This window comes from Solanum tuberosum, unplaced genomic scaffold (genome assembly GCF_000226075.1).
Source record: "Solanum tuberosum cultivar DM 1-3 516 R44 unplaced genomic scaffold, SolTub_3.0 scf00313, whole genome shotgun sequence".
NCBI classification, from domain to species: Eukaryota; Viridiplantae; Streptophyta; class Magnoliopsida; order Solanales; family Solanaceae; genus Solanum; species Solanum tuberosum.
The window spans coordinates 104,645-125,962 of record NW_006239248.1 but is presented as its reverse complement, the minus strand read 5'-3'; the positions used below and the strand labels follow the sequence as shown (position 1 = coordinate 125,962).

The following is a 21,318-nucleotide window of genomic DNA, read 5'->3' as shown; positions in this document are numbered from 1 at the left end:
CAGAATCTAGACCTAGTTTAGTTTGCAATTATTATGATTAAATTTTAATCACTTTAAAATCAACTTCAAAAACATGAAGTTTTATTAACTCTAGGCATTCACATTTGAATTTTGACTTGCTAAAGTTAATTTTAGATATCCTAGTTCTTTTGGTCGGAAGTTTAGCCTAGCAGTTAGGATTGTTCAAAATGAACTGCAATCGATAAGTCAATTGTGAATTTTCCCTTTCATCCGTCCCTTCTGAGATTGGTTTTCCCTCCGCTTTAAACGTCTTTTCCCCGCCTGTTCAAGGCACCGCTAGATTGAGATCTGCAGGGTGGCGGGTACTACATAACATATGCGAGCCTTACGTGGACGATTTGGTAGTCTTTTCAAAAGAAAGAACCGACCACATCGAAAATTTACGTAAGGTCTTCATAAAGCCTTTGATCTTTTCCTTCGTTCGCTCAATCTTGTTCAGTTCCTTAACCCCCGCCCCCAACTACGGGGGAAGTCACACTTTAACTTCCTGCCTTGACCTAGGCCTCACATCGATCGTTCTGTCCACTGAACTCATCAATCAACCTTGACCTTGACTCTCACTACGTACTCCAACTCCGACCGCTCTTAGTTCTTGGACCGAATGGAAAAGATGCAAAGCTAAGAGAGTCCTCTGAGAATCGGGTACAAGAACGTATTGTCGCCGCAGTTAACGGAAGAGTCCCCGAGGACGAATAAATTGAAAAGGCCCTTTCTCACCTGCTTTAGCAAGTTGCCGGAAACCGGCACCACCTACCCGAGCAAGAGTTGTGCTCACCGGTAGCAGGCTCAGAGCCTTTTGATGGAGGAAGAACCGCGACTATGGAATCTGGGGAGTGGTTACGTTCACTATGTCCCCCTTATTCCCGACATGCTATGGTGCCCCGGGGCTGTCTCGCGAAGATCTTCGATCCGAACCTTCGCATCTACTCTCTCTTAGAGGATGAGCCACGCATTCGCTATCGCAAAAATATAGCGATCGAAGAACGGTGGTCCCCCTTTCTCGCGTAAAAGCGATCAGAATTCGAACACGCCGCGTTTTACTGGGAAGGATCGAACCATGGGACAAGTGAGTCTTAATAACATAAGCGAGAATGCCGAGGTCTTGTCAAAGCCTCTTCAATCATTGAATCATTGTTCAGCGGCCTTGGAGGACCGAACCCACGTATGTGGCAAAATACGGGGATGACTTGTGGCTAGGGGTGAAAGGCCAACCTGACAACCTTCCCAGTTCCCGCTTCAGTTCCAAGAGAAAGGAAGGGGCTGATCCGATAGTGCGTGCTGGCCGGTTTCGATACTATACTCCTTGCTTTCAGAGCTGGAAAGAGCGAGTGGAATAAACGAAAGTTTCCTTCCGAAATCCACTCCTGAAGTCACGTCTTTCAGTACTGGGACTGAAGTAAAGTACTTGAGAGTTATTCCTCTCCGTTCGTATCTCTTTTTCCAATTTCGGTCTCGATTAGTTCACAAGATTGAATGGCCAATTCTCCCCCGAACCCTCGATTCATTCCGTGGCAAATTGACTTATTAGTATTGAGTTATTAGATTAATTATTGGTGAACAAACTAAAATTTTATACTTAACGATTTATTGGTGTGCGGCTCAGTTACTCAATATCTTTATTAGATAAACCGTTAACCCATTAAGAATTATCTACTTACATTTTTACCCCTTGATATATAAAGTACATATTATTAAATCTAAAATCACATTTAATATTTTTCCGCTCCTTATGTGACTTGATACATATTTGTGAGTTAGATTTCTTATTGGTCTACTAGCAAGCTTATCTGATCATAATGTGAAAACTTTCACTTCTTATTTATAAAAATTGTATATTTGAAATATATTTTAGTCTTGACATATTAGTTGGTGTGTGGAAGAATGTTTGTTAAATAAATGTTTATGTTTATGCATACTCAAATTTTAAGTTTTCATGTATTTATTATTGTGATTTACGACTACATAACTATCAATTAAAGTAGAGATAGAAAAATCATTTTGTTTGATGAGAGATCAATATAATGGTAAGTAAAAGTGTAAAAAAAGAACGTGAAATGATTGAACTAATACACCGTTCATTAACCGTTGATAATTACCTACCCGATACCAAACCAACAAATATCTTAATAATTAGCTAACAAATTAATATGTTTAAAAATCAATATCCGATAAATCAAATCATTAAGCATAATTATACTTTCAATTCATTGGATAAACAGCCATACCCCACATTGACCCAAACTTTAGATATCAATCAACTTGAATATGTTTAACTAATCCAAGTATTACTTATCTCACATTAGATGTGGGATAAATGATTCAAATATTTAATTTAATATTTTTCGGTATCAAATTAATACTAGTAATCAAATATTGGTTACATAGCATGGAGCAAAATAAGACAAAGAAGTAATTTATATGACACAATAAGATCAAATTATCAAAATATGTAATCATAACTCACAAGCATAGTACTCCTTTCCTCTCGAAATACTTTGACAAATTTTATTTTTCAAAAATCAAAATACATAAATTTTGATTTATAATTTAAGATATATTAAAAATATCATAATTTATGATACTTTTCATATAATTTAAATATTAAATTAACTCAAAAATTAATTAAATTAAATCTCTAAAAAAAAAGATAGTTGACAAGTATTATGCAAGGGACAGTAATAATTAATTTTGGCTTTAATTAGCTTCAAAGCGTTCTTTTAATTAGGTCAAAAGTCGGTACGAATCACCAACTTAAAAGTCGATTGATTTCAAACAAATCGAACGGTTATTATTAAACTGTCACATTTATATAAAATCACAGCCCGTACAATTAGAGGAATACTCCTTCCCTTTTTATAAGTGGTCATAAAATCCGATCTCAAAATTCTATTTTTAGTGGTCACCAATAAAATTTAATTTTTTTTTTCTTTTTTCTTACTGATGAATAATATATAACCATAATAAATAAATGTATCATTTGAATTTACCAATCATTTGTATCAAAAGTTCTAATATAATACATATAAAATACTATGTAGGACGTAAATTGTCATGTAAGATATGTTTATTTGTTCAACTTTATATAAATTTAAGTATCTATTTATGCACACCAAAATTAAAATTCATAAATATAAAATAAAATTAAGTGAAATGACATATTTATAATAATAAATAATAATAATAATAATAATATACCACAGAATATAATAATAATAAAGTTCGTTGAAAAAAATCAGGTGCCGTTCAATGGAGCTATAAATTCTTAGCCAAACACTTTTTTCACAATTTAGTTGTAGGGTTGTTGTTACTGCTGCCATTATTGTTGTTCTTCTTGTTACTCGTTCAAAGCCACAAAAAAAACTAAAAAAATAATAATAATTGTTCCTTCTTTGTTAATTTTCAGTTCAGATACGTAAAAGTAAAGCTGGCTAGTAGAAGGTTAGATCTTTGAATCTTGTTTTCCTTCTGTTTTTTTTTGTTTTTGTTTTTCTTTTGGTAGGATGAATGTGTTGTTGAATGAGAAGTTTGATTAATTGGGATTTGTTTGTTTTTATGGTTTGGAAGGTGTGTATTTTGATATAGATGTTGAATGGATTGAAATGAGTCGAAATTGGGTAGAAATAGATTTTGAGGATTCATATAGCGGATTCCAGCTTGTTTGGGATTTAGGCGTAGTAGTAATAGTAATTGTTGATGGTGTATTGATATGTTTTCTGGGTTTTGATGATGTTGTCTACAAATATAATTGGAAGACCATGGTATACAATTCAAACATTTGCTATTAATTGAATTGAAGATGTTAGAAGAATTTATGAGTTTGATATAGATGTTAACTGGGTTGAAATTGGTCAAAACCGTGTAGAATAGATTTTGAGGATTCATATAGCGGATCTCCAACTTGTTTGGGATTTAGGCATAGTAGTAATAGTAGTTGTTGTTGTTGTGGATGATGTTGTATTGATATGGTTCTTGAGCTTTGATGATGTTGTCTAGTAATTTAATCTGGAAAACCATGGTATACAATTCAAACTTTTGCAATTACTAGAATTGAAGATGTTAGAAGAATTTATGAGTTTGAAGGTGTGGATTTTGTAATAGATGTTAACTGGATAGAAATTGGGTAGAATAGGTTTCGAGGATAACATATAGTGGATCCCAACTTGTTTGGGATTTAGGCGTAGTAGTAGTAGTTTTTTTTTGTGATGACCGTGGTGTCCGGACCACCAATAGTAGTTGCTGTTGATGGTGTATTGATATGTTTTCTGGGCTTTGATGTTGTTGTCTAGTAATTTAATCGGGAAAACCATGGTATACAATTCAAACTTTTGCTATTACTTGAATTGGAGATGTTAGAAGAATTGTTTATATTGATCTAGATGTTGAATGGATTGAACTTGGTCAAAATGGAGTAGAAAAGATTTTGAGGATTCATATAGGGACCCCAGCTAGTTTGGGAGTTAGGTGTGGTAGTAGAAGTTGTTGATGTAGTATTGATATGTTTCTTGGGCTTTGATGTTGTTGTCTAGTAATTTAATCTGGATAATCATGGTATACAATTAAACTTTTGCTATTACTTGAATTGGAGATGTTAGAAGAATTGTTTATATTGATCTAGATGTTGAATGGATTGAACTTGGTCAAAATGGAGTAGAAAAGATTTTGAGGATTCATATAGGGACCCCAGCTAGTTTGGGAGTTAGGTGTGGTAGTAGAAGTTGTTGATGTAGTATTGATATGTTTCTTGGGCTTTGATGTTGTTGTCTAGTAATTTAATCTGGATAATCATGGTATACAATTAAACTTTTGCTATTACTTGAATTGGAGATGTTAGAAGAATTTATAGGAAGTGGTTGTTGTTTGATTTCATGGTGCGCTAAATGCCGCCATGCCTTGTACTGTTATTTAATTTTTTATTGGAAAAAAATACATGTAGAATCACTCTCGTTTGGTAATTTATGTGGCAACCTCTTTTGCTGAACTCTGTTTTGTTTCCAATCTTGAATTATACTGCCAATATATGCCTACCTTAGAGAACCATATTCAATGTTCTATGGATCTGAGCCTGGTGAGATTTATATCTGCCTTAGTGAAGTTCTACTCCGTTTGATTTTATTTTGTATTGGAATGAAAATCATTGAGGGTTCCTTGAGCCGAGGGATATCGGAAACAACCTCTACCTCCCAAGGTAGGGGTAAGCTCTGTGTACACTCCTCCCTCCCCACTCCCCAAACCCCACTTGTGAAATTACATCGGGTATGTTCTTTTGATGAAAATGATTGAGGGTACCTGGTGTCTATTACATGAATTTAGAGAACTAAAGGAAAAGGGAATAGGGATCTGTAAGTAGCATACATAATCAAATATCGTATTTCATTAGACCATATAGATTTTGAACTTTCTGACATGGTATATTGCTCATTTCTTGATTTTAATCCTTTGTTCATCACAGTTTCGGTTTGTTTATTTTTTCCTTTTTAACAGGTTGGTATCTTTGAGGCGTAGCAATCATTGGGTTCTTTTAGATTTTGACTATCTTCTTCCAGTCTGGCCGCTATAAAAACTTCCTGCTTCTCTCGCACCTCTAAGTGGGTGTGGGGCAAGAACGAGAGGGTGATTTTACTATGTGTTTTGAGGAGATCAAGATCATCACATATCTGGAGATTGTGCCGTGTCTCAGCAGGGCTCACACTTGATTATGGCTAAGATTGCCCTGTGCTAAGTCCCTCAGTCATGTGACCTTATTTTGCTGAAATTCTACAGATTACCAGTTTAGAAAAATATTAGAATATTAGAGCTCTTCAATATCTCGAAAGTGATTAAATCTCATGTGAACCCAATTTCTTTTTCTTTTTAAAGATGTTTAAGTTTTCATGCTTTCCAGCTCACATCCATTCCCACAGGCAAAAGGTTAGAAAATAAATATTTTGGATGTTATGCACATATTACTTTTCCTTGCTTGCATAATTTTAAAATGTTGCTGATTCTATGTTCCTCTAAAATCAGAAAACAGTTCAACTATCTGCTGAAGCAATGCATAAAAGACTTGAAGATTGTTCACAGAATCACACCATGAGGGATTTTGCTTACTTGTCCACAACTAGTGCATCATGTGCGGCGGATGGAGATGCTCTCGAGAACTATGCGGATCATGCTTCAGATTCTTCTCGCTTAGAGCATGATTATAAATCTGACGAATTAAAGAGCAAATCTAATACTGAACGTGAAGTCATACATAACAGTGCACAGATGAGGAAAAGTTTATCTTTGGGTAGTAGTATACATTTGGAAGGAAGAGTTGCCAGTGGCAATAACTCAGAGCATGAGAGTGGTAGATATTCTTGTTATGAATCAGATGATCAATGCGGATCAGCAACTGCAGATGATGGGAAGGAATTTAATATCAGCTTGCTTGGTTTATTTCACAAAGCTGGACCCTCTGATTCCGTTCAAATTAGAGATGCAAAAGAGTCAGAAAAAGAGGGACAGGAGAACTATGAGGTTCAGTTGTCTAGTGCAAATGAGTCTGGTGACTGTTCACCTCGTACTTCTCCTTGTATTGTAAAATCAAGTTCATTGCCTAACATTCATTCCCCAAGTCGACAATTTAGCCGCAACTGCCATCACTCCAGATCTGCTGAGGACTTGAACATTTTAGATGCAAGACGGAAAGAACATTTTGTGGATGAGGTAGCAAACAAGGTGATGAAACATGAAAAGGAAGATAGTTTTCATAATAATGGAAAAGGTAATGATGAAACCCCACCGGATGAGAATTTTGATACATATAACTATGTTGGCTCAGCCAAAGACTGGATACTACCTGGGATGGATGAGGTTAACGTGAAGAGGCATGTTAATGGAGAATCTACATTTTGCCGGTGGAATGAACTGACAGGCAATGATTTTAAGACAAAACGTATTGAGGAGTGGGTTACAGACCTTCAGCATTGCGGCAGATTTGAAGAAACAGATGACTTTTCTGTTCCTGAGAATGGTCCTGAAGTGCAAAAAGGTAAAGCTGTCTTGGATGCTTCTCCTGTTGCAAAGTTGGATGGTAAGGTCATACCTGGTGCAGAAAGTATAAAGAAATATATCTCTTCATTGAGTGCCAATGCCACATCAGCTCAGATGATAAATCATGGGTTGGTTGTGATTCCATTTCTCAGTGCTTTTGTGAGTTTGAGAGCACTTAACTTATCAGGGAATTCCATAGGTTTGTATCTCATACATTCTATTCCGCTGGCTTGAGTTCACTTTTTCCTCCTCCAAGTCTTCATATAATTAGAACTGACAGTTTATTTTCTCGCTTCTATTTTTTTCCCAGTGAGGATAACTGCTGGTGCTCTCCCTCGAGGGCTTCATATTCTGAATTTGTCCAGGAATAGTATCTCAGTTATTGAAGGATTGCGTGAACTTACACGACTTCGTGTTCTTGACCTGAGCTACAATCGACTAGTGAGGATTGGACATGGTATGATTTTTTTCAAGATGCACTACGACATTGTTGGTAGAATTACTTGATGTAGACACCATTATCTCTTGAAGTCCTAATAACTGGTCATTAAGTTTATAGAGGAAGTTCTTTATTCATCTAAGTGAATGATCATGCAACTTTTTAGAAATTTTCCACTTCAAAGGATGCTTTTGCAGTTTGAGGAACTTCAAGGAATAATTCTTATATCATGATGAGCGGAGAAATCTGTACCCCATATGAACTTGACAAGTCTTGTTAGTTGTATGTATGCATAACCTCCCAGATCTGGTGCAGTAACAACTCTATATGAATGTTAAAATAAACTGAAAATGCCTTACAAGTTTAGCCACATTTATAGTGTGACTTAACTGGTTCTTTGCTAAATCATCTTTGTTTGTGGATTTTCTTAAGACTTGACTTTTATTTTTCTTTAGAGTGTTCTTGCAATTAATATACACTTCTGTGAAAGAAAGAACTTAGAGGTGATGCTTTGATCCATTTACTAAAATCTTCTTTATTCTCTCAGTAATCAAAGTTGGCAATTCAACTTAATAAAACTAAATTAATATCTTACTAGCTAGCTATATACTGCTTCCATCTCAAATTAGTTGCAAACCATCCCTTTTCAGGTCATCTAAAGTACTGGCCACTTTGCTAGTGAACAGAACAGTACATGTTATACAACAGAACAAGCCAGATATGCCATAGGATCAGTTATTTACTTCTATATACTGTTTTCTGCTCCTCATTTTTATATCAATACACTCAAAAAGTAAGTAAGTGACTATCATTAACCCTCTTTTTTAATTATAAAACCCTCAGAACTCATTATCACCTAGTTCAGAATGAACAGTTCAATTTCCTTTCAAGTTGGTGAAGATTCTCTAATTTATGGCCTCATCTGTGTGGTACATTATTACCTAAGTACAAATAATAATGTATCATTCATCTCTCTTCTTATCAAGTGTGTTGAGTCAAATATACCCATTCAAAGTCGGCGCTGAGAGGCGATATAATTTCTCCATATGTTAGCTTTAAGTTACCTTTCTTTCGTTTATCCAGATTTTTCCCTTTATGTTCTTCATCCTTATAAGTTAATAGATTCTAATTGAGCTAAATTACTTCTACTATGGACAATTTGGCCTGTAGGTCTTGCTTCATGTTCTTCCTTGAAAGAGCTGTACCTAGCTGGGAATAAAATCAGTGAGGTTGAGGGTCTGCACCGCCTCCTAAAATTGAATGTCCTGGATTTGAGATTCAACAAAATATCTACAGCCAAATGTTTGGGCCAACTTGCAGCTAATTATGGTTCTTTACAAGCAATCAGCCTGGAAGGGAACCCTGCCCAGAAGAATGTTGGTGATGAACAACTGAAAAAGAATCTTCAAGGCCTTCTTCCGAATCTCATTTACTTCAACAGAAAACCCGTCAAGGTGAAGGACACAGCAGACAGATCTGCTAGATTAGCTGTTGGTGCTCATCAGCTTGATCGAGGTCTCAAGCCGGTCAAGGCTATGCGGAAGGCAAGCCATGGTGTTGTCACACACAAAGCATCATCTTCATCAACCCATGGTCGTAAAAGTCAAAAAATGACCTCAACAAAACCATCCAAGAGTAGACCCACTGCCCGCCTGCCCCCTATTGGAACTAAAACTACCACACGACAGCAGGTCTATGACTTCAGCAGCAAACTTCTTAGCTTCAGACCTGACCTGTCTATGCGCAGGACCCGGAGTGAGGGAACACTTGGTGTGATTTGAGGATCACAGTATTTAACTTAAGATACTTTAACGTGGTCCTCCTGTTTCAGTGTTTGAACAAGTATTTTAATTAGGGAAATTCGTCCCTTCCCCCTACCCCTCTAGTTTTAGTTTCCCAGGAAGATCAGCAAGGCAGCCTGCACTTGCAAACTTCAGTCGACCTGTGCCTGTCGGTATCCAGATTTCAGTTCTATGCTTTAGCTGTTATTGAATTACTATGTTTTAAGGACAATATAGTTGTGTGGTAGTATTTGCTAGCCTCATATGTGCAAGCGACGTACCATAACAGTTTCATATTTCTTGAATCATCTTTCTGGATACAATAAGAAGTTCATTGTTTCCGAAATTGGATGTTGAGGTGTGGTTGTTTTATCTTGAGCCGAGGGGTCTATTGGAAACAATATCTCTGCCTTCACAAGGTAGGGGTAAAGTTTTGTATTCACTACCCTCTCCAGATCCACTTTCTGCGTGAAATGTTAAATGTTTTGGTCAGAGAGACTTTTTTTTAAAAAAAACATTCTGAAATATAGGGAAGGGACAAAAAACTACTAAAAAATTGACAACATTTATGAAATTTTTTTTTAGTTACGTTTCTGCTGGCACACACTTGTGTAAGGAGTAGGTAAAAAAAAAACAAATTCAGGAATAGAGACTTTGACCTTCATTAATATGTTGACCATTAGTTGAGAAACGGAAAAAACATACTAATGTGAGTTGTGACAAATACCTGCTAGTCTGATCGTTAGACACATTTTACGAAATTGAAACTCACAAGTTATAATAAATTAACGTAACTCGTAAATTTATCTATGACTTATTTTAGATTATAACAATAGTAATATATTCAGTAAAATTTCATTGAATGAGGTCTGAAGAGGTTAGAGTGAACGTAGACCTCGTGGAGGGAGAGAGACTGTTTCCAAAAGACTTCAGCTCAAGTGCATAAATATTTATGTTCTTAGATTCGTAGTTTCAATTTTTTTTTTAATGTCCAATCAAGTATCATCACATAAATCAAAATGAAGGAAGTAATTTTGTTTTTGGTATAAACGTAAAAATAATTATTTATGACTTCCATCCAGTGATAAGTGCATAAATATCCATTTTGGAGTCTACATTTAACTTGTGTTTGTTTTGTAATTTAGTTTTTACAAGTTAATAATTTTTTGGGAACATCCTTATATATACGATTGAGATTAAAAATTTGCGTTTGATTTCAATCATATGACTAAAATAGTAAAATGTATGTAGAAATTGTCTTAAATTTCAATCATGTGTGTCTAAATTTGTTTTGCCAACTTTTTGTTTTTCAAAATTTCGATAATCCAACAGTCAAATTTATTCTAAATATAAGCTCAGGTTTGTAACATAAATTTCATATGTTATAAAGAACAAATTCTAATAATCAATTTGCTAAAACACTAACAAATCTAACAAAATCATTTTATATATTTTTTAAAAAATCGTGTATACTTAGTTTCAGTCATATATGATAGAACATATATTAAAATTTTAATTATATGAGTCTGAATTCATAAACGAAAAAAGCAAAACAATAAAGCATTTTTGACCAAAACTAAATATTTGTATAAAATATAAAATGGTTATTAATTAAAGGGTAACTTACACAAATTTCACTATATTAGTAGCTAGTTACTTTCATGTTAGTTTGCAATATTATGTTCTTTACCATACTTTTGGTCTCACGTGTATCTGCTGCCTCTTTCAAATACATGTATCTAAACATATCAATTAATGTCAGGTATATGCATAATTAAGTGTCAGATACACATACACTTAATTAGATACATCGATACAAATTAAGTACATAAAATCTTAACTCAATAATGTGTTAGCTAGATAAATGCATAAATCTCCAATACATATGTATCCATATACACTTAATCAAATACACTATTAAAAATTAGCTACATATAATCTTAACTCAATAATGTGCAATATACATCACTAATGTAATAGTTACATGTGAATCTCAGCTTACTGTTTCCACAAACAATTTATTTTCGATCAACAATAAGCTTCGAAGTAGAAAAAATGATAAATAAACTAATACTAAAACTTTTTCGATTACGTTCTTTTTTGGTCTAACATCTAACCATGATGGTGTTTGTTCCACCTTTTGATTTGTTGTTGTGAGCAACATTGCTCTGTATCTGTGACTCATCGTCAACGTTGTTGGAATCAAAGGGAAGGATAAGGTGGCACTAACGATTCTTCATTGGAGACATGAGTGGATAAGAGACGGAGGACAGTGGAGGAGGGGGTGGGGGTGGTTCTTCATCTATTACCTATCTTCTTGTTAGCCATGAAAATAAATTAAGAAAATCCTAACTCAAAAAAGTTTAACTTAAATTGAAAACTCGAAGATAAAATAAAAATTGAAATCTATCGCAAATACATGACTTTAAAGAATGATTAAATAGACACAAACCTCAATTTATAATACTATTCTTCCATATATGATTTTTAAAGGTTTAATAATGAAAATCACGGTCTAAAAAAAAAGAGGAAGACATAGAATAATAACAGAGGACGTGAGATAAGAGGTTAATGAAAGAGAGAGAGAGTTGATTGACATGAAAACTTTAATTTGGGGAGACATATCTTTCTTAATATATGATTAAAAAATCTTAATTAATGCTAAGATATGTATTTATTTGAAAATACAGATAAAAACAATATATTAGTATATGGTAATAAAGTACTCCCTCCGTCCTATTTTATATGTCATCCCTTTTTATAAATAGTTAGTCTATAATACTTGTCATTTCATAAAATCAATTTATAAATTACCATATTGTTTCTTTTTTACTCTTGTGAGTTATTAGCCTTGAAAATATACATTTGACCAGCTTAGAAAAGCTAAGTAAATGATTCATGTTCATTGGTTAATTAATTAATCAAAATAGATTAATTCATATTCATTGATTGAAAACTTGAGTTTCAAAAGAATTAAATAAGGGTAGAAGGGTAAAATTATATCATTTTCTAATGCAAGTGCAAAGTAAAAATGTGACATATAAAATGAGACGGAGGAAATTCTATGTATCTCTAAATAACTCTAATTATAGATAATTTTTCCTTAATTAAATAAAATTTAAGTGAGACATATTCCTTGAACCCGCCAAAAAATTAAGGTGGAGAAAAAAAGAAGAGGGAAAACAAAAAGGGTAAAATTGGAAAAAACAAAAACAAAAAGGAAAAGGACTCTTCTACTGCTACTATGTATGGTGTGTCAGTCTGTGTGTCTTCGTGTGGGTTCCAGCAAAAAATAATAAAATATCTTACAGGTACTAAATTTGCAATTTATAGAAACATTTGAGGGGCACGTTGTAATATTTAAAACATCAAAATAGGGGGTAAAACTGAAATTTTGAAAACATTACGGGGTTCAAGTTGAGAAGGGACAAAATTGTAACAGAGAGAACCCTAATTTTTAATCGTGAACTCAACTCTTCTCTGTTCTCTGTATGTGAACGCCGACGCCTTAACTACCCCTTTTTTGCTCACTCCAATCGTCGATCACTCACCGCCTTTTATCTCTTTTAGACTTTATGTTTCTCTCTCTAAACTCTCTTTCTAAGTCTTTCTTCTTCACTGGAACTTTCACGAAGACGATCGGTTTTCTCCGCCGTTACAGGTATTTTCAATCTTTTTTTCTTGGAAATCTTGAAGATCAATTTTTTTTGGTTGAAGTAAGTGGAAACGGGTACCCTTTTCGTTTATCTGCTATGGGTTTTTGTTTTTGATGATTTTTTGTTTGTTCATCGCTACTCGGTGCAGTTTGACCAGTTTACGGTGCCGTTGGAAGTGAAGGCATTTGAATCTAATTAGAACTGAAGGGGATTTTCAATTTTGGGTTCTTTACCGGTTAAGAAGGAGTTGCGTTGGTTACTTTGCAATTTTTGAGGTTATTTGGGAAAAGAACAGGAGTTGATGTAAAAATTGAAAATTGGTCGAGTTGGACTTTAAATTGGGTTTCCAGTAAGGAGGAATATTCCGGGTATTTGCAGAACATGGGATTTAAGAACAGATTAATTTTAATGAAAACAACTTTCGGCTTGCATGTGTGAGAATTTGCGGTTAAGGGTCTCTATGATACTGTAAGTTTTGGTCGAAACAGCAGTGAAACAGAAAAAAAAAAACAATCTTTAGTACCAACCTTATTTTGTTGGGGTGGGAAAAACAGTGAAATAGGGGGGAAAATTGGTTCGAGGGCAGGGGTACTGCCTTTTGAGGTGCGTGCACTTATGCCTTCGGTTGGTGGGATGAGAAGAACTACAAGGATTTTTGGGACAAGGGTTTTGAGGTCAGGGCGGAGGTTGTCAACTCCAGGTGAGGCTAAGCGGGCAAAGCATGGGGATGAGTGGATTGGACTTCTTGACAATGTAGGTGGTGGTGGTGCTGCTGATGCCACTAGGTGCAAGAAAAACGGGTGGCTTAAGAAGGAAGTTGCTCTGAACCTTGAAGCTGACGAAATGGATATTGATGTAGATAGTAAGTCTATGGATGAACTGGAGTCACCAGAGGCACCTGTGGTGGAGACCATTAGTCCGAATAGCAATATAGATCGGATGTGGGGACTTGTATATACGAGGAAGAGGAAAAGGGTGGCTGATTCTGTGAAAGGGAAAGTGTTAACAGATGTTAGGAGGTATGGCAAGCAATTTGTAAGGAAGAAAAAAGTTAGATCAGCTTATGCTAAGGATTTGGGTAAATCTGAAGATGGCCAAGTTTCAAGTGGCATTGTTATTGTAAATACATCATATGGAAGCGGTTATTGGGTTTCCTGCCTTTTGAATTGCATTTTAATGTATTTGAGGAGGTCGACTGTTAGTTTGCAGCAAATCTTTGGATTCATCAACTCAAAACCCCTGAGGGACGTTAATTCATTGCAAGGAATCCTCCTCTTCAAGGTAAATCAGTCATCTTTTGTTACTATTGGGCCTCGTCCTTTATTTTTCCCATTCTCTTTTTGTTTCTTTGATATCTTAATTTTAGGGAGTTTGTGGCTGATATTGTTGTTTTTCCTGTTTCTGGAACTTAGGATCAGACTCCCAGGAAAATCAAAACTGGAGCTTGTGTTATCTCTGGCGTCAGGTGTTCAGTTCCTGTTTTTACTCTGGACTTTTCTACAGTCCCGTGTTTCTTTTTATACCTGCACTCAAGCTTGCTTCTCAGATTTGTTCCCATGTCATATGCATTAGTCATGCAACCTACAGTTGCCATTGATGAAGTTACGGTGACTAATGACAAGGAGATTGTATCTTGCCTCTCCCCAGTAACTCAGTCTGAATTGGATGTGAATACTCAGTCTGGATTGGATGTAGTCGCACCTGGAGCATATGATTCTAAAAAGATTGAAGTGGTTAACCCAACTGTTGGTCTTCCTAAATTAGCTGCCCGGCACTTGCAGCCAAGGAACAGTCGTAATATCCAGAAGAGGAGAAGCTCATTGAGGTCAATGAGAGGCAGACATTCTTCCTTTGGCACACAGAATGCCACTGGTGTTTTGACTTCTGACAGGTTAAGGTTCAGACGTGATGGCCTCCGATTTTCCTCTCGGACACCTCATTATGAGCTTAGAAGTTCACGACAGAAAACGTCCACGCCAAGCGTCAAAGAACTAAAATCTGCTTTGGTGGGATTGACACAGAATATAGAGTCAACGAGTTGTTCGGCAAACGTATTGGTTATTGAACCAGACAAGTGTTACAGAGAAGAAGGCGCCGTCATTGGTATGGAACTTTCTGCTGCAAAACAATGGATTCTAGCAGTGAAGATAGGTGGTGTGAGGAGATTTAATCTTACTACTGAAAAAGTGATGAGGCCATGTAGTTCCAACCGTGTAACTCATGACATAATATGGGTTGGGGATAATGGTTGGAAGTTAGAGTTTCCAATTAGGCAAGACTGGTTGATTTTCAAGGAACTTTACAAAGGATGTTCTGATCGCAATGTACAGCCCCCTGCGGTGAGCATCATTCCTGTTCCTGGTGTACGTGAAGTATCAGGCTATGCAGAGAGCAATCCTCCCGAGTTTGCCCGGCCAGTTTCATACATCACTGTTAAAGATGATGAACTAGCAAGGGCATTAGCAAGGAGTACAGCTAACTATGACATGGATGGTGATGATGAAGAATGGCTGAGAAACTTTAATGATCAGCCTAGTCTGGAAAATGATCACCTTTCAGCTGACAGCTTTGAGTTGCTGATTGATAATTTTGAGAAAGGCTTCTATTGTAATCCAGATGATTACTCTGATGAGAAAGCTGCTGTTAGTAGTTGCCCGAATAAGGAAAAGAAAGAGATTGTAGAGGCTGTGTATAATTACTGGTTGAAAAAGAGGAAGCAAAACCGGTCTTCCCTGATAAAAATTTTCCAGGTAAAAGTGATATGATTCAATAGAAACATTTTTCTTAATGACAATATTGGAAGCAATTGTATTCTAGATCTTGAATTGAAGTAAAATTGTTTATACACTTGTCTTCTGACTACTATCAAGTTTTTTCTGCATGGAGTATAGTTTCTGTTTAATTCTCCTGAAAGAAGTTGATATACATCCTCATCTCTCCTAGGTAAAGCAATTTGCGGAGAAGTGACAAAAGCTTCTTTTGTTCTATAATGTGTTTGTGTTATCTAGATGACCAATTGTTTTTCTCTTTTTTATGAATGACAGAAACTGCACTATCAATCAGGATGAATTATATATCCCTTTGGTATTATATTTGTAGAATAAATGTGATAAGTGACTTGAGATTTGCATCCACATTCTCTGTTGAGGATGTGATGGGTTGTAACGAAGAATTGGTCTCCAATCTGACAGGGTAGCAATAGCTTAGTGGTAAGGACCTTCCACTGCCAACCCTGGAGGTGGGGTTTGAGTCACCGAGGAGCAAACTGAAAAGGGCTACTAGTGGCCTCATGGGTGGGGGTGTGAATGGGTTAACTGTATAAAAAGCAACATTTTCACCAAGTGGTGTTTACTGGACGTGACTGGTTTATGAGCAAGCAAAAGAATATAAAAGATGCTTTATTGATTGCTGTTACAACTCTAATCAAGTCAGAATTTTATAAAAGAAGTTTTCAGCTGCAACATTGTGACAATAATTGTAGGGGAATACAAAATTTATTTTTCATTAAAAAAAGAAAAGAAAAATGAAAATAGAAGAAGAGATTTTAACTTAGCACTGACATTTCCTCTTCATTAAGCTAAGCATAAAAAGATCTGTTATTTTCTTTTTATAAATTATCCTTTTCATTATTCCGATACAATTGTCGGTCCATGGTTATCTACATCATATTATGGCTATCTGAAGGTCACAATGATTTTTCATTGGCAGTGTTACCAGCCAAGGAGAACTCAAGTGATCCCAAAATCTATTTTCCGGAAGAAGAGGTCTTTCAAACGGCAAGGAAGCAAAGCTGGTAGAGGCAAACATCGGCCTTTTCTACCAGGTGTGTATTCAATTTTATTTATATCAGAATTCTTGTTGTCCTAACTGAGATCTGTACTGCATGTTTACTCCTAGACTCTTGCAAGTAGCTGTTAATGGAAGTTGAAATTACTTGCGACCAATTTAAGAGAGATTCTACATTAGAGTGGTTAGATGCTGTGCAATAGCCAATGCCATGTTTTAACCCTGTCCATGTTAATGCTTGAGCTTAACTAGGCTAGTATGGCTGCTTGTTTAATTTTTTCTTAAGTTCTGAGGCTATGTCTTCAAGCTCTGCCTACTTTTCTAAAAAAAATATATTAACCTGTAAAAGCTCTTTCCTCAAGTTTTCCCACACTATAAACAAAGATATGTTAGTAGTCTTTGCTATGTATGTGTGTATAAACAAAGGTTTCTTGTGCTGGACCTACGACTGTTGAACAATGTTATATTTGCTGAACAGTCTGTATACAGCATTTGCTATTTGTATGTTGATGTTTTCTACTCGATTGAAGACTAATATGAAATTATTATAAAACAGCTGTTGTTGCAGAGAAAGAGCAACAAAATGCAGTACTGAAGGTGAAAGAAGCAAAAGCTGCTGCAAACAAGTCGGAGGATTTGGCAGTTAGGATGAGACAGAAGGCGCAGCAGCTGATGGAGAACGCTGATCTAGCAACTTACAAAGCAATGATGGCACTTAAAATAGCTGAAGCAGCTAAGATTGCTAAGTCTAAAGAAGCTGTTGGGCCGATTTTCCTAGGTTAGACGAGTGTTTTTTTTTTTGGTGTTTCAGAAAATTCAGGTTGAAATGGCCAATTTTTCCCCTTGTTGAAATCGGAGGAAAGACAGCCTCGTAATGGCCTTTTTAGAGAAGCCTGTGGAGGTCTCGACAGGATTTGTGTATAGATATTCTAATGGGATGTACATTCTGTATCATTATTTCTTTAGATGTTAGCTTAGATTTGTACAAGGCAAAAATGTTTCAAAAAGCATAACAGATATACAAGATTTTTGAGCATCGTACATAGCAAACTCCGTAAATAATGCTGCATGTCTTGTTTTCCAATGTTTTCTTGCCATCTGTTGCTCCATTTTGCTCTCATGTTTTCTTCTTGAGCGTCAGAGTCTGTCTATATGAAATAGTTTCTTTTAACCCTCCGAAGGTATAGTAAAGGTTTGCATACATTTTTACTCTCGGTAGACTTTATTTACGACATTATATTTCTCATTTTGACAATTCTTTAAGATTACAAAGATTACAAACAATTAGGCATTTTTATGTTAAGGGTGTCGTGTTTTGCTGTTTGGTCGTTTTATGTTATGTTGTTAAGAATAGGATTATATTATTTTAATCTTTTATTCTAACCTTAATGCTGTAACGGCATGTGTAGTGACAGGCGTGCTAATTATCTTGTAGGCCTTTTGTTTTTATTTTATTTTAAGTTATTGAGTGATCATGCGTAACTCAAAAGTTGACCACAATATTTGATGTGATATGTCGACGTAATCTTTAATTTGTTATTCATAATTAGATTAAAAAAAGTGTCTGGTCTTGTTGATGTTAAAGTTTAAACCAAAGAAGGAATTTTTTTTTACACCTAAATTTGTGGTGTTCACATATATGTTTGTATAGATAATTTATTAAATGATTTAATTATGATTAATTGATTTGACTTGATACAAACATGCTATTCCTCTTATTATTATTATTATTCGCAACTTAATATATATTCTTTTCTCTGCTATTTATACTTGCTTTATCTTTGAACCTCAATCTTTGTATGCCAACTGAATTGGGGAACTAATGTCCTTCAATAATGATTTTTTGTTCTCTTGAAATCTTCAATTAATTTCGGGTGAGTTTCTTTTTATATTTTGTACAGGTGACATTTCAAGTTCAGTGACCCACATAATGGCCCCACCCCTTGACCAGCTAGATTACATATAAATATTTTTGGGATAATATTTTTTTCTTTACTTACCCGAATTAAAAAATAAGAAAGAAACTTTCTTGTTTTCCATAAACATTTTCATTCGTACCAGACACACCTTAAGTAGTTCTTATTCACTTATAAAGGCCTGGCTTTTGACAATATCAAGGCAATATATTGATATTCTTTTGCTCCAAGCTTTTTATCAACTATGAAGTCTTCATCTGATTCTTCTCATCTCTAGTCTAGTACAGAATAAATCACATTATTTGTGTATATATGCCCATAGGAATTATATTATAGTAGAATTTACACAAACCTCATAGTATTAAGAGTTAATTATATTATATCCCTATTCTTTTCTAAATTACAAAAATCTCTCAAATTTGGTGGAATCCAGATACGACCCAAAACGTCCCGATATATCTCATCTCAGTTTCGAATACATCCCTCAATGTCTTGATACTGTGATACATCGCGTAAAGTAACATCTCGATACATCACGTATGTCCCGATACATCGGCACAAAGTGATGTTTCTGAACAATACATCGTGTAAAGTAGGAACTTTTGTATTTTTTTCAAATGGTATGAAATTTTAGAAAATATAGTAAAATAAGTTATATATTTAGATAATTTTTTCGTAATATTTTCCAGGCGAAAAACTTAGGAAAAAGTCACAAAATTAAAATTAAAGAAAATATTTGATCCAAAAAATTTAGGCACTCAATTTATTTGTCATTCTCAAATCTCAACAGTCAACTCTTTAAGAGCTAAAAGTATTTTTCCATATACCGTACTATAAGCCTATAAGGGGTCGTTTGGTAGGAGGTATTAGGAGAAATAATCCATGTATTATGTATGATATTATTTAGTACTATGTTTGGTAGAATTTTTGGGCCTAAGTATAACTAATCCATGGATTAGTTATACACCCTACATGGTATTATAGGAGGTAGTACTAATACCTTTCATGTGGTGGTATTAGTAATACATTGGATTTAATACCATGAGATTATCTATGTAAAGACAAAAATATCCCTCAAATCATTTTATTTATTTTCTTGATTTTATGTTTTATATTTGTACTAGTAAATTTATTTAAATAAATTAGCTTACAAATTTTATTATTTAGAGAGAGTTGTTTGTTAATAAATAAATACAATACATATCAATATAATATTTAAAATGTGAGTTGTTTAACATTTACTAATTAAAAAGGCAAATATATCACCACATGACGTTTGCGATCTTAATTGAATATTTTATTTGTTGGTTTATATGTGGTTTCTAATTGTTTGGATGAAATCGCTGCCCCAACAGCGATTTTTATGTTTTATAAAGGAGTAACGGCATCAATTTTGTCATAAGAAAATCGCTCCGTCAGGAGCGATTTTTCCCTTTTGGTTAAAAAAATAAATTGATGTGCCCTTTTGGAATTTTTGACAATTTTTTTTGCCCTTTTGGCTTCGGACTCTATTAAAACTACACCTTGCAATTTTTATATGTAAATATAGATGATTTATTCAATTTTACTATTTTTATCGTCTTTTCAATTTTAAAGTAGATGGTCTATCTATTTTAAATTGAAAATTAACGTTTTAAGTGATTAATTTATTAAGATAACAATTGTTTACCCTCAAATAATTCAAGTGAGAAAATAGCAAACATGGCAACAAATTATTCTTCTCCTAGCTAGTTAGAAAGCCATAAGAATATAATATTGTCTGACAATTATCTACCTTGACCGATTACATAAAATAGAAAATCTCATAATAATGCAAGGGTATAATTGGAAAGAAGCTTTTTGTAGAATTTAATTCCAAACACAAGATGAGATTAGAAGCAATGAACCAAACACTTGATAAAAAAATATACCCTAACTGACCCTGCATTATTTATCCCTGCACTACTAATCTCTGCATTATTAATCTATACGTTACTAATCCCTGCATTATTTATTTTTCAACCATACACCCCTAATTGTCTTACGTTTATGAGGGACAAAGTTTCATTCAAAAGGAACTTTGTTCAAATTTTAATTCCATTCCCTTTCTTATTCACACGCCATACTTAAAACCCAACATAATTTTCAAAATATTTTATGTTTGTTTTGTAATTTAAGCAATTAATATATAAAATATAAATACATCCTGCAGCAAGAAAATCTAGACATCAAGATAACCATCTACTTCACAGCATTAGATCATTCACCTGCAAAAAAGAAGACGGAGAAGAACGTTATTTTTATGCTTTGCTGATAATCTATTGGAAACACGCTCTTTACCTTTATAAAATAGAAGTAAAGTCTACTTGCACATTATTTTTCCCTTACTCTATTTGTGAGACTACATTGGGTAGGTTATTATTATTGTATCAAATATTCATGATTTTGCCAAAGATCTATCGAAAACAACATCTTCACTCTTTTGTTATTGTATGAAATATTTAATACAGAACCCCCCCCCCCCCCCGCTGCCGCCCATACTACCTCTGTTTTTCAGCATAAACAGAGATGTGCCTATATATAAGATATGTATGCCAGATTCATCTAAACTTAGCACTCTCTCTTTTCCTAATTATTTGTCTACTTTTAAATTGGCACACCTATTAAGAAAATAATAATTAACATATTGATTTTATCATTTTATCCCTATTAATTATAAAGTATTT

At 34.5% G+C, this 21,318-nt stretch overlaps 2 protein-coding genes across 2 annotated transcripts; both read left to right on the top strand.

Annotated features, from left to right (window-relative positions):
* Window positions 1-3,247: 3,247 nt before the first annotated feature.
* Window positions 3,248-9,601, top strand: LOC102597594 (uncharacterized). Its single transcript, XM_006360470.2, has 5 exons — window positions 3,248-3,459; window positions 5,503-5,928; window positions 6,025-7,234; window positions 7,346-7,492; window positions 8,645-9,601. Exons 2-5 carry the CDS (start codon window positions 5,878-5,880, stop codon window positions 9,253-9,255), a joined length of 2,019 nt encoding a protein of 672 aa, XP_006360532.1. The 5' UTR covers window positions 3,248-3,459; window positions 5,503-5,877; the 3' UTR covers window positions 9,256-9,601.
* Window positions 9,602-12,690: 3,089 nt separating this feature from the next.
* LOC102597035 (uncharacterized) lies at window positions 12,691-17,738 on the top strand. The gene is made up of 5 exons (XM_006360468.2): window positions 12,691-12,916; window positions 13,060-14,192; window positions 14,324-15,661; window positions 16,620-16,734; window positions 17,254-17,738. The coding sequence occupies exons 2-5, from the start codon at window positions 13,527-13,529 to the stop codon at window positions 17,478-17,480; spliced, it is 2,346 nt and encodes a 781-aa protein (XP_006360530.1). The 5' UTR covers window positions 12,691-12,916; window positions 13,060-13,526; the 3' UTR covers window positions 17,481-17,738.
* Window positions 17,739-21,318: the final 3,580 nt, after the last annotated feature.

Bases quoted from the DNA above. Each gene is read 5' to 3' on its own strand.
- LOC102597594 (XM_006360470.2), top strand. From the start codon at position 5,878: ATGTTTAAGTTTTCATGCTTTCCAGCTCACATCCATTCCCACAGGCAA. The intron at 5,929-6,024 runs GTTAGAAAATAA...CTCTAAAATCAG, and splicing joins TCCATTCCCACAGGCAAAAG to AAAACAGTTCAACTATCTGC. The intron at 7,235-7,345 runs GTTTGTATCTCA...TTTTTTTCCCAG, and splicing joins CTTATCAGGGAATTCCATAG to TGAGGATAACTGCTGGTGCT.
- LOC102597035 (XM_006360468.2), top strand. From the start codon at position 13,527: ATGCCTTCGGTTGGTGGGATGAGAAGAACTACAAGGATTTTTGGGACA. The intron at 15,662-16,619 runs GTAAAAGTGATA...TTTCATTGGCAG, and splicing joins CCCTGATAAAAATTTTCCAG to TGTTACCAGCCAAGGAGAAC. The intron at 16,735-17,253 runs GTGTGTATTCAA...ATTATAAAACAG, and splicing joins ACATCGGCCTTTTCTACCAG to CTGTTGTTGCAGAGAAAGAG.